The 11,904-nt window shown below is 40.2% G+C and overlaps 2 protein-coding genes and 1 non-coding gene across 3 annotated transcripts; all 3 read left to right on the forward strand.

Moving 5' to 3' along the window:
* Positions 1–1,860: 1,860 nt before the first annotated feature.
* Positions 1,861–4,764, forward strand: LOC112260651 (aquaporin FA-CHIP). The gene is made up of 4 exons (XM_024435925.2): positions 1,861–2,308; positions 3,180–3,341; positions 3,607–3,687; positions 3,946–4,764. The coding sequence occupies exons 1-4, from the start codon at positions 1,946–1,948 to the stop codon at positions 4,123–4,125; spliced, it is 786 nt and encodes a 261-aa protein (XP_024291693.1). The 5' UTR covers positions 1,861–1,945; the 3' UTR covers positions 4,126–4,764.
* A 2,700-nt stretch (positions 4,765–7,464) lies between these two features.
* Positions 7,465–7,517, forward strand: LOC112261171. The gene has a single exon (XR_002955125.1). It is a non-coding gene; the product is annotated as a U7 small nuclear RNA (small nuclear RNA).
* A 1,300-nt stretch (positions 7,518–8,817) lies between these two features.
* On the forward strand, positions 8,818–11,645 carry LOC112260652 (aquaporin-1). Its single transcript, XM_024435926.1, has 4 exons — positions 8,818–9,211; positions 9,809–9,970; positions 10,167–10,247; positions 10,472–11,645. Exons 1-4 carry the CDS (start codon positions 8,849–8,851, stop codon positions 10,619–10,621), a joined length of 756 nt encoding a protein of 251 aa, XP_024291694.1. The 5' UTR covers positions 8,818–8,848; the 3' UTR covers positions 10,622–11,645.
* The last annotated feature ends 259 nt before the right edge of the window (positions 11,646–11,904 follow it).

The raw sequence follows: 11,904 nt of genomic DNA on the forward strand, positions 1-11,904 counted from the left end.
AAACGGAATCTGATTTACTTTCAGTACATTTTGGATTACTTTCCCTTTAAGATGCATTAGAAGAAGAAAAAAAGGATCCATCAGACATTTGGTGTGTCATCATAGTTATCTCTGAAAACAGAAAGATGACCTGAACTTAGTTACTGTCACTAGCCGGCTACCTCCCAGTTACTCATCTCTGCACCTTAGAGGCTTCTGCCCTATGCACATAGACATGGAACACTGGTCACTTTAATAATGTTTACATACAGTTTTACCCATTTCATATGTATATTCTGTATTCTAGTCAAGGCCATCCTATTCAACTATTGCTGTACATACACTATTCTATCCACATATTTTTCAGATATACTATATATTCTATCCATATACTGTCCATAATGTTTATACATCCCATCACACATAAAGTGCATTCGGAATGTATTCAGACCCCTTGACTTTTTCCACATTTTGTTATGTTACAGCCTTATTCTAAATTGGATTAAGTAAAACATGTCCTCATCAATCTACACACAATGCCCCATAATGACAAAGCAAATGTTTGCACATTTATTACAAATAATAAACAAATACCAAATAAAAAACAGTATTCTGGGGAATAAGGATTGACTGACCTTCATGTCTTAAAGTAATGATGGACTGCCGTTTCTCTTTGCTTATTTGAGTTGTTCTTGCCATTATATGGACTTGGTCTTTTACCAAATAGGGATATATTCTGTATACCACCACTGCCTTGTCACAACACAACTGATTGGCTCAAGCACATTAAGAAGGAAAGAAATTCCACAGCAAACATTTAACATGGCACATCTGTTAATTGAAATACATTCCAGGTGACTACCTCATGAAGCTGGTTGAGAGAATGCCAAGAGTGTGCAAAGCTGTCATCAAGGCAACGGGTGGCTACTTTGAAGAATCTAAAATATATTTTGATATGTTTGGGGGGGATATTTAATGGTTCTGATGTCTTCACTATTCTACAATGTAGAAATTAAAGAAAAACCCTTGAATGAATAGGTGTGTCAACTTTTGCCTAGTCCCAAGCTGCACCCCTACCCAGTCATGTGAAACCTATAGATTAGGGCCTAATTTATTAAATTTGACTGATTCCTTATTTTGAACTAATTCAAAATAAGGAATCAGTGTTCAGTGTGTGTGTATGTGTATATATATATAGATTTTATTGCACATAGATTTCTATCAAATCATGTTGAATAGCATTTATCCAGATGGATTCCCAATGTATGTATTCCCTGAATCTCTCTTTTTCCCCACTATGGGAACAAACTCACGTGCATGTCTTTAGAGTACCATGTTAGGGACAGACTCTGTCCTCTTTGAGGCTCTGCTGTGACCCAGTCACTGCTGAGTTAATGTGGAAAGTCAATTATTGATGCTATTCACTGGTATAGAGACATCTTAACAGGTAAACATATCGAAGAAGCGCACACTATAATATTTGAAGATGGGACTTGGAAATATGTTCCAACAACACCATAGTTAGAAATCCCAAGCAACAAACCTTGTGGACTCTCACCTTATACTGTAGTCATAAAGTCCTGCTACTGTAGATGTCTTTATGAATGGAGAAACAAAGTGCCTACGAGTACAACTTCCCCTCTTTCCTACTACAGCCTGTTCTACACCACTACTTCTGAAAGTCCAGAGGGAGAAAAAAAGAAGTAAGTGCAGGGAGTATGGGAAACGAGAGGGATGGGAGGCAGGAAAAGAGGGAGAGGGAGACCAGTAAAAGAGTGAGGGAAAGGGGGGTGAAGAAGAAAACAAGCCTTTTGGATTTCTCCCTTCCCTTTCACTTTTTAGAACCCGCCTCCCTTCATTATCAGCAGCCTTATAAATGCAGCCTGTTGATGTTGTTTGGGAGTTCCACTGACACCACTCTACATTATCTCAGATAAGACCACCATACGTCCAGGCTACAGGCAAGATGAGAGAGTTCAAGAGCAAGGCATTCTGGAGGGCTGTACTAGCTGAGCTTGTTGGGATGACCATGTTCATATTTCTCAGCATCTCAGCTGCTATTGGGAACTCAAACAACACCGCTCCTGACCAGGAGGTGAAGGTTTCTCTGACCTTTGGTCTGGCCATCGCCACGCTGGCCCAGAGTTTGGGCCACATCAGTGGAGCCCACCTGAACCCAGCTGTGACACTGGGCATGCTGGCCAGCTGCCAGATCAGTGTGTTCAAGGGGATGATGTACATAGTGGCTCAGATGCTGGGCTCTACTCTGGCCAGTGCTATTGTCTATGGAACCCGGCCAGAGGCAAATACTGCACTGGGGGTCAATGCTGTGAGTGGCTCATTTTGGCTAATTTGTTTCAGAATGCAAATTTGAATATATATGGTTAATGTGTGTCCTTTTCAATTAGAAATGTTGGCTTTCAATTCCATTTTATGGGAAGTGTTTGAACTTTGTGTGCAATTTCTTGATAAATGTATATTGCATCTCATAGTTGTTGGCAAACAGTAATGCATGTGAACCTGCATGCACTGCATTGATAAAATAGTTGATTGAACTTAGTTTAATTTAGTTCGACTCAATGATTTTTGAAGGGACTCAAATGGGATGTCATTCATGAGTGAGCTTGAATGCCCAGGCTGCAAACTATTGACTAACAGAATAATGTAATGTTTTTTTATGACCACACTAACTCATATTAAGCATAGGTGCTTCTGCTATTCTCTAGTGAATATAGGATGTACAGCTGGATGGTAGTTACTTTCCCATGCCATAAAAAACCCTCACATGCCTCCTATGGACACCAAGTTATATTGTCTTTTAAGCTGTTGATACAGAGGATCATCACATCTATTGTCATTAATGGAATTCTAAATGATGTAAATTGCACATTAGCAAAGTTTGTCAGAATATGATCAATTATCAACATCTTTCAATCATTTACAATTTCAATGAATGAATAAACTAAGACTTGCTCAGACTTTGACAAATTATAGTTAGACTATCAGCCTGCTGAAAGTTTACATTGCAGTTCAAATTAGATTTTTTTTCTCCTCACCCTGCACTTCACAAGGGAAGCCTTTGCTTTGCCAGCTATTTAGAATAGCACATAGTGGATGAGAAAAACATCCATCACGCTGATGCACACTGACAAATTGTTTTTGTTTGTTTCCCCCTCTGCCCCCCTCCTTCCCCCTCGTAGCTAAATGGTGTCAGTGCCAGCCAAGGCGTTGGCATCGAGCTCCTGGCTACCTTCCAGCTGGTCCTGTGTGTCATAGCAGTAACTGATAAAAGGCGGCGTGATATCACCGGCTCTGCCCCCCTGGCCATCGGGCTCTCTGTCGCTCTGGGACACTTGGCAGCCGTAAGTTACTTATAGTAGTTTGTCAACAAGGTATCTCCTCTGACACATGCATCCAATTAACAAAACATGGATTTTGAATGTGTTATTGTGACAAATCACCACTGAATTAAAGCTTAATTTTACTCAGTGCCAAATGTCAACTGTTGAATTTACCCCTCAGACCCTAGGCCTAATCCTATAACCATAAACTATTTATATTGATTTTACAACAGATCGTCTCATCCCTCATATTGTCCTAAGATATTTATCTTGTTGTTGTGTACAGATCAGCTACACAGGCTGTGGTATCAACCCAGCCCGATCCTTTGGACCAGCTTTGATCATGAATGATTATACAAATCACTGGGTAAGTGGATATGGTGTGTTTGCAGGCACGTGTTTGCAGATTCCTTGCATTTAGTGTGACATCAATTCCATGACTAGTAAATTCAATAAACTTCTAAAATGATTACCAAAGATGAGCTACTTTCAATAAAGTGGTTACTGAGTGACAGCATCTCTATTGTTTTATTGTAAAAAAGCAAAGTTAAAGTTAAGCCTGTAATATTTGTCTTCAATCTGTTCTTCCATTGATTCGATGATTGACTTCTTTGCACCATGGCAGGTGTACTGGGTGGGGCCAATGAGTGGAGGTGTGGCAGCTGCTCTGGTCTATGACTTCCTCCTGTACCCCAAATCTGAGGACTTCCCTGAACGTATGAAGGTCCTTGTTAGTGGCCCGGTGGGAGACTATAATGTTAATGGAGAGGAGACTGCAGCTGTGGAAATGTCATCAACAAAGTAGTGTTGTAATAGCAACACCATATAGTGTATAGGACTTTAGATTGTCTACCTACAGTATACTCCTGTAAAGCATTGACATTTCCTTTAGAGTGGCAGCAGTTGAATTGTTATTTCAAAATAATGATAAAGAATTTCAAATAAGAGGAGCATTTTTATTAGTATTAGGCCTGTTTCATTGAAAATCACACCACTGAACTGCCGATTTAGTAGCCAAATTGTCACTTGACTATCACAGGAGGTTGGTGGCACCTTAATTGGGGAGGACGGGCTCGTGGTAATGGCTGGACCGAAATGAGTGGAATGGTATCAAATACATCAAACAAATGGTTTCCATGTGTTTGATACCATTCCATTTGCTCTTTTCCGGCCATTATTATGAGTCGTCCTCCCCTCCGCAGCCTCTACTGTTGAGTATTCACTTCAATTTCTAAACATCTTTAACAAGAGTTGTTGGAACATCTTGCTCTTTGTTCAAATATTTCCCATATCAGTATTCTATATAGAGCTATTTGTTTTTGTATATTTTCTATGTACCTGTTTATGGAAGAACCTTTTATTTCTTGATGTATATGTATTTCTGTGTGCACTCTTGAATTGTATTTCACTTTTGTACGTAAATAAAACACCAGATGTTAACAGATGTTCCTCTCTTGGCATTTGTCTCCTCATAAACTGCTTACTTTGGCAATATCCAGTCTCCACATCCAAACAGTACCCTTTTAATTTTTGGACTTAATTTTTGGACTTCAAAGCCAAACACTTTGGGGGCTCCCGAGTGGCGCAGCAGTCTAAGGCATTCCATCTCAGTGCTAGAGGTGTCACTACAGACCCTGGTTTGATTCCAGGCTGTATCACAACCAGCCATGTTTGGGCATCCCGTAGGGCGGCGCACAATTGGCCCAGTGTCATCCGGGTTAGCGTTTGGCTGGGGTAGGCTGTCATTGTAAATAAGAATTTGTTCTTAACTGACTTATAAAGGTTAATTAAAAATTTGGCTAACACAATCTATTTCAGTTTATCTCAGAGGGTGGGGAGAGGGTAGCCTAGTGGTTAGAGTGGTGGACTTGTAACTGAAAGGGTTGCAAGTTCAAATCCCTGAGCTGACATTTCCTTATCTGGAATTGCTGTTAACAGGCCAGGTTTTTTCCCCCCTGGAATCCACTGTGTGCTTGAGCCAGTAAGTTTACAGAAAAAATATGAGTAACTTTTAACACACCCCAGTCTTATATGCATTTTATGTGGTTACAAAAAGTAAAAGCAGAGAGTAATATGTGATTCAAAACACGATTAGAAACAATTGTAAAGTTTTTTGTTTCTGTTTTCCTCTTTGGGTAGGATGAACCGTAAATCAGAGGCGTGGGCATGACTGGTTTCTCATTCTGACCAACCTTTCTGAAATGTCTGTTGTATGAAGTGAAGGATTGTTAGTTGTTATTGTCATGATTCAACAACCACATTTCCCTACACAGATTCACATCAATCAGTTTGACTTACTCAAAATAGAGTGAATAATTCAGAGTGAACAATAACCATCTGATTTGTTGTAGGCTACAGAGTTCCCCATTCGTAATATCTGAGTCCCATAGTGACCAAAGCACAAATGTGTTGGTGGCTAGAGAGAGAACATAGTTGATCTTAGGTTATGGGAATTCATGCAAATTAATCACCACAACATGGTGTATTAACAGAAACCATTTTCTATGAATGTAATTATCTTTAATTTAACATTTATCAAAATGTAACAAAATAGATTGATTGCCCTGATCATGATAAATGTATTTCATAGGCACAGCAGATACATCAATTGACCTGCATTTCCATTTCAATTGGCTTGCTCCTCAATAGAAGGGGCCTATTAATTTGGGTTGAACATTCAGACCCTTGCAGCTAGAATGTAATTGTATAGAATGAATGGACACAACCCTCCATGGATAAGCATGTCCTTTCTATGCAACACTTTTCTATCTGCAACAATAGAGGAATGTTTTTAGAAGGAAAACGAAAGAAAAGAGGGCGGGGAAATGTGATGTCTGTAGTCAATGTAATGGCCCTGTTCAAATCCTTTAAAAGTGCATCCTGCCTTCCGAGTGGCGCAGCGGTCTAAGGCCAGGGTTTGAATGTATGCAACCGGGAGATCCATGAGGCGGCGCACATTTGGCCCAGTGTCGTCCGGGTTAGGGGAGTGTTTGGCTGGCCGGGAAGTCCTTGTCCCATCGCACTCTAGCAACTCCTGTGGCGGGCCGGGCACATGCACGCTTACTTCGGTTGCCAGTTGTACAGTGTTTCCTCCGACACATCGGTGTGCTGGCTTCCAGGTTAAGCAGGCAGTGCGACTTGGCAGGACCGTGTTTAGGTGAATGCATGGCCCTCGACCTTCGCCTCTTCTGAGTCCGTATGGGAGTTGTAGAGATGGGAGAAGACTAACTACCAATTAGGGAGAAAAAGAGGTAAAAATAAAGTACATCCTTCATTCCTAATTTCATTCATTGGAAATGACTGGACAGGTGAAATCCATGTTCTGGAGCCGTTGTATTCACTTTCCCAAACATGTCATGTCTAATCAGTGATTACTTCAAATGGAGAAAGGAAATATTAATTCTAACAGGCCTACTTAGGGCTCTATTCAATCCGCATCGCGGAAGTTCAGTTTTACGGCGTGATTGAAATTTAAAGGCAATGTTCCTGCTTTAGCGGAGACTGCATTCACGGTAAACGCTGTATACGTCGGCTCAATCGCAAATTGCCTTTACATTACTATTGCGGAATCTGTAACACTTCAGCTTTACAGATTGAATAGATCCCCTATTGTGACATGGCTCTCAGCTGATTCAATCAAACCAGACAGTTGAAAAAGCATACCTGATTCAAGCCAAACTAATTACTCAAAATGTACTTTTGGGTAAGGTGCTAGTTGCAAGACTAAACCGTGTGAGGGTGTATGATACAAACTTGGCATAACAGCTTCATTTGTGCTCCATAATACCATTGACCTAGCGCCTATGCCAAGTTTTACTTGTTTTATATTGAACTAGCAAAACCATGGTGGCAGCTCCCACATAAAGACTATAGTTTTACTATAGAATACTGCAGTATTATCCACAGACACAAAAAACACTGTAGTAAATACTACAGAAATGTCTGCAAAAACAATACAGTAAAAGCTACAGTATATCATTTGCATATACCCTGCCCATTCCCCTCCCCCATATCCCAATTTGTGCCACCGATAAGTATACACATATGTTGTGTTATCACCAGATTATAGAAAAGAGCAGAAGTGCTGAACTCTCTGTTCAGATACTCGTCCAACAAACCAACGCCTACCTACCTACAGGCTATGGAACATTTGCTCTTTTAGTATTTATCCAGTAGGTTTTCTCAAGGAGAACCCCCCAGTAATAGACACCAAAAATGGATATATCACATTATCTGGTGTACAATCTTTAGCTAACCTGAACCCAGCTGGTCAGCTGCCAGTTCTGTGTTGTTAGTAGCCTACCATGAGTTGATCCAAAAATCATTTACATTATACACAAGTTAACTTGGGATTTAAATGCAAACAGAATTTCAAAGTTAATGGTGTCCTTTGTAGCATATGCCGCTCCAGCTCAGGTCACTGGACAGAAGTTGCAATACAAGATTTAGATGTATAATGTCCTCGAAAGGTGTTAGCCATCTATTGAATCAACAGCAGCACTTTCCTCAAACAGCTCTATGCATTGAGTTAATGTGTTTTCTTCTGATTTCAGCCTTTAATATAAGCTCTCCCTTCCTGGCAGCGATTGTTGGAGCTGAAAGAAGCAGAGCCGCCTTATCTTTCAACTCCCTCTGCTTAAATACATCCTCTGAATGATCGTAATTCTATTGTATTTTCAGACAGTTATGCGGGGCGAGATTAACCAAATGCTTTCCTGTTCTCTTCTCTTGTAGTTGAATGGAATCAAGGATTTGGCATAGAATTTATTCTCACCCTCCAGCTTGTGCTGTGTGTCATAGCAACCACTGATAGGTGGAGTGATGTCGGAGGTTCTGATGTCCTGCGCCCTTGGCGATCAGGCCCTCAGTAGGTCTTGGAGTAAATCAAAGCCATTATATTGTTTTAATCTACCCTGGAAACGATTCATGACTTGCAGTGCAGTGGTATAACACATTAGTTGGATAATTTACCTCAATAGTCTCAACGCCAGCTGTAAGACACCTGGGTCATGATCAGTAGGGCACACAGTAGCAAAATGTTTTCAGACATTAAATAAATAAAAAATACTAGACGTATAAGATACCATTTTGTATTTGTCTGTGATGACTTATACACCCTGCAGCATGTTTGACTTCTTGTCAGAAATAAAGCATGGAAATCGATTTAAATGTCCTGTTTTCAACTTTAACAACCTTTTTAATTCTAAATTTAACATAGATATTTGACAAATGTAAATCATTTGAATTGCAAAGAATGTGTTTTAAGAGTTTCTGTATAGTAATGTTTCTCAGTCACTTTTCAGTGCAACAATTTCTGTTTAGAACTGATGTACATATTTTATGGGGTGACTGAGAAAAAGGGGTGAAAACCTGAAGTCTCTTGTTAGCGGTATTTCCTGCTACTTTGAATGTCAGTCTCCTCCTACTTTCACTGGGGATCTACAGTAACACTACGGTATAAATGCTGCTTGGCTTGCATTGTTAGTAACACTGGAGACACAACACAAACACCACCCAACACCACAGTGATGGGAGAACTCAGAAATTGGGCGTTTTGGCGGGCTGTTCTAGCAGAGTTGATTGGTATGATCCTCTTCATATTCATTGGTATATCTTCTGCTATCGGGAATAACCATAACTCCAGCCCTGACCAGGAGGTTAAAGTAGCGTTAGCCTTTGGTCTGGCCATCGCCACGCTGGCCCAGAGTTTGGGCCACATCAGTGGAGCCCACCTGAACCCAGCCATCACCCTAGGTCTGCTGGTCAGCTGCCAGATCAGTGTGTTCAAGGCAGTGTTCTACATCCTGGCTCAGATGCTGGGAGCTGTAGTAGCTAGTGCCATAGTGTATGGAGTCAAGCCGACAGACATTGATGCACTGGGAGTTAATCACGTGAGTGGATATCACTTTTGACTGTTTTCAGATTATTGGCTAATATGGAGAGATTTCAAACAATAACAAAGCAGTCACCCACCACTGTTTTAGGAGAAAGCTGAGTGCTGGGTCTGGACATTTTTTATCACTTTCAAATTTATAGACAGCGCTATAGATGCAAGGACTGACCATCCATGTTAACAAAATGTACGTTTTAACCATGTTTTGAGGCTATACATTGTTTGTTTACAATTACATGGTAAAAAAAGGAGCTAAATAAGATTATTTGGTGTTCTGATGGAATAAGTCATATTCTTCAAGAATCAATGGATATATACTGTATCATTCATTTAAAAGTCAAAAAATGTATGTAAAATGTATGTACCAATTGCAGATTGCCACTAAGTATTAAAATGCTGAAAATATACATTGGAATGAATTCATTTTAAATGGAATTGATTCAGACATGTTGAAGACTTTTGTGAAAATTGTAATCTAAAGTAAGCTTAAACTCATCTACTCATCTACGGCTTGAGCCGTCATGCATCTCAGATCTCATCTCAGATGCCACCTAATGTTTCACAAGCTCATCATATCCTCTCCGGTCTTCTCTAGCTGAATAAAATAAGTGTAGGACAAGGGTTTGTCATCGAGCTCCTGACCACCTTCCAGCTGGTCCTATGTGTCATAGCAGTGACTGATAAAAGGCGTGGGGATGTCACCGGTTCTGCCCCTCTAGCCATCGGGCTCTCTGTTGGCCTGGGACATCTTGCAGCAGTAAGTGAATAATGCTCCCCAAACATGTGTGCTGATAAAAATGTTTTCAGCTTTACACTGTAGATCTACAGTAGATTATAGTCTTGCTATAAACAAACTTCAGGAAAATCCATAATCTCCAGTGTAAGTGCAATATAGCGGTACAGTATAACATAAACATGCCATAAATGCTACGGTTAATTGTTTCTATCCTCAGATCAGTTTCACTGGATGTGGCATTAATCCTGCTCGCTCATTTGGGCCAGCTGTAATCTCCGACTACTTTGGTGACCATTGGGTAATCTTTCACCTTTTTCACCCTAATGCTTGTGTTGTCGTCAAAACTATCATATCATATTAATGATAGCTTCTTGTCTATCAACTGCACCTCTATCACTTTTGTATTATTATCTAACTTTTAATTATCCAGGTTGGTCTCGAAAAAATAGACCTGTTCCACAGCAGCTCTTGGTTAAGCACAGATACTGAATTGTTGGCACCATTTCTGCTCCTGTACTCCAGGTGTACTGGCTGGGGCCGATGTGTGGAGGTGTAGCAGCAGCCCTTATCTATGACTTCCTCCTGTATCCTAGAAGTGATGACTTCAGTCAGCGGTGGAGTGTTCTGGTCAGTGGGCCAGACAGGGAGAATGATGCCCCAAATTGTGCTTAAAGACCTTGTTTCTGCAGTCTCTGCCAGCCGCTGAAAGATCCATATGTAGAATTCATTTAAACTGTCAGTTTGATTTATGCAGTTATCTAACTTTTATCATTGCTGTTACAGACATGTTGTATTGTGTTTCTGTTCGTCCTGTGTTGAAGGTTGAAACATTTGTACACCTATGGGACAGTTCAAAATGTACTGTAAAAACAAAATGCGCACCCTCCCCCTTATAGAATTAACAAGAAATTAAGTTTTACGACCACAAATAACTGTAGTGAGCCTGTGTTGTTTAACATAGATATCGACTTTGCCACTTCAGCATGGTTTTGTGGTACAGTCGATGCCACGCAAGGCTTCGGGCCAGAAGGTTGAGGATTTGCTGACCACCACTGACGAGCTACCTCTCCCTGCCTTTCATTAGAACTACACTACGATCAGAGCCGGCTGCAGACAATGATCATCCAGGTGGAAATGAGATTTAATATTTTGATACTATATTTATAATTATATAAAATAAATGCAACAAATATATGCAACGCCACAATCTGCACAGTTTGAATGCCGGAATTATATTTTGGACGAATGTGCGCAGGTAGCCTACAGGAGACTTTTGAAGTAGCCTAATCTTTAAAACATTGTAACTGGTTGTGTTGATGCCACACATAAAAGGTCATGCATTTTAAAAGTGAAATTAACTATATTTAGGCTATAGGTTATTGAAGCGTTAAGCTCTAGGTACGGGACAGCAGAGTTGTCAAGCTTTCCTGAATAACTGGGCCTGCTGGAAGCCTACTGTATGTGGCCACATTATTATAGGACGACTTGGGATAATGAGGATCCGCAACAAACAGCGCATCTCAGTATCAGAATTTAAAATACAGCCAAACAGCCAAATACTATTTTGGACCGCCCCAGTTAATATCGAACTGCCCCTACGGTATTTACATTTTCTTTGTTTTAGTGTTTGCTTTGTGGAAATAAAGTACTTTTTGTAATTAAAGAATAAACTGTACCAGTCAAGTTTGAACACCTACCAGTTTTTTCTTTATTTTCACTAATAATGTAGACATCAAAACTATGAAATAACACATATGGAATTATGTAGTAACCAAAAAAGTGTTAAACAAATCAAAATATATTTTAGATTCTTCAAAGTAGACACCCTTTGCAGGTTACAGGTTTGCACACTCTTGGCATTCTCTCAACCAGTTTCACCTGGAATGCCTTTCCAAAAGTCTTGAAGGAGTTTCCACATATGCTGAGCACTTGTTGGCTGCTTTTCCTCCCAACTC

The sequence above is a fragment of the Oncorhynchus tshawytscha genome, linkage group LG10 (assembly GCF_018296145.1).
Source record: "Oncorhynchus tshawytscha isolate Ot180627B linkage group LG10, Otsh_v2.0, whole genome shotgun sequence".
Taxonomy (NCBI): domain Eukaryota; kingdom Metazoa; phylum Chordata; class Actinopteri; order Salmoniformes; family Salmonidae; genus Oncorhynchus; species Oncorhynchus tshawytscha.

Coding starts and splice junctions, on each gene's coding strand:
- LOC112260651 (XM_024435925.2), top strand. CDS start 1,946: ATGAGAGAGTTCAAGAGCAAGGCATTCTGGAGGGCTGTACTAGCTGAG. Junction 3,342..3,606: donor CTCTGGGACACTTGGCAGCC/GTAAGTTACTTA, acceptor TGTTGTGTACAG/ATCAGCTACACAGGCTGTGG. Junction 3,688..3,945: donor ATGATTATACAAATCACTGG/GTAAGTGGATAT, acceptor GCACCATGGCAG/GTGTACTGGGTGGGGCCAAT.
- LOC112260652 (XM_024435926.1), top strand. CDS start 8,849: ATGGGAGAACTCAGAAATTGGGCGTTTTGGCGGGCTGTTCTAGCAGAG. Junction 9,212..9,808: donor ATGCACTGGGAGTTAATCAC/GTGAGTGGATAT, acceptor GGTCTTCTCTAG/CTGAATAAAATAAGTGTAGG. Junction 9,971..10,166: donor GCCTGGGACATCTTGCAGCA/GTAAGTGAATAA, acceptor TTCTATCCTCAG/ATCAGTTTCACTGGATGTGG.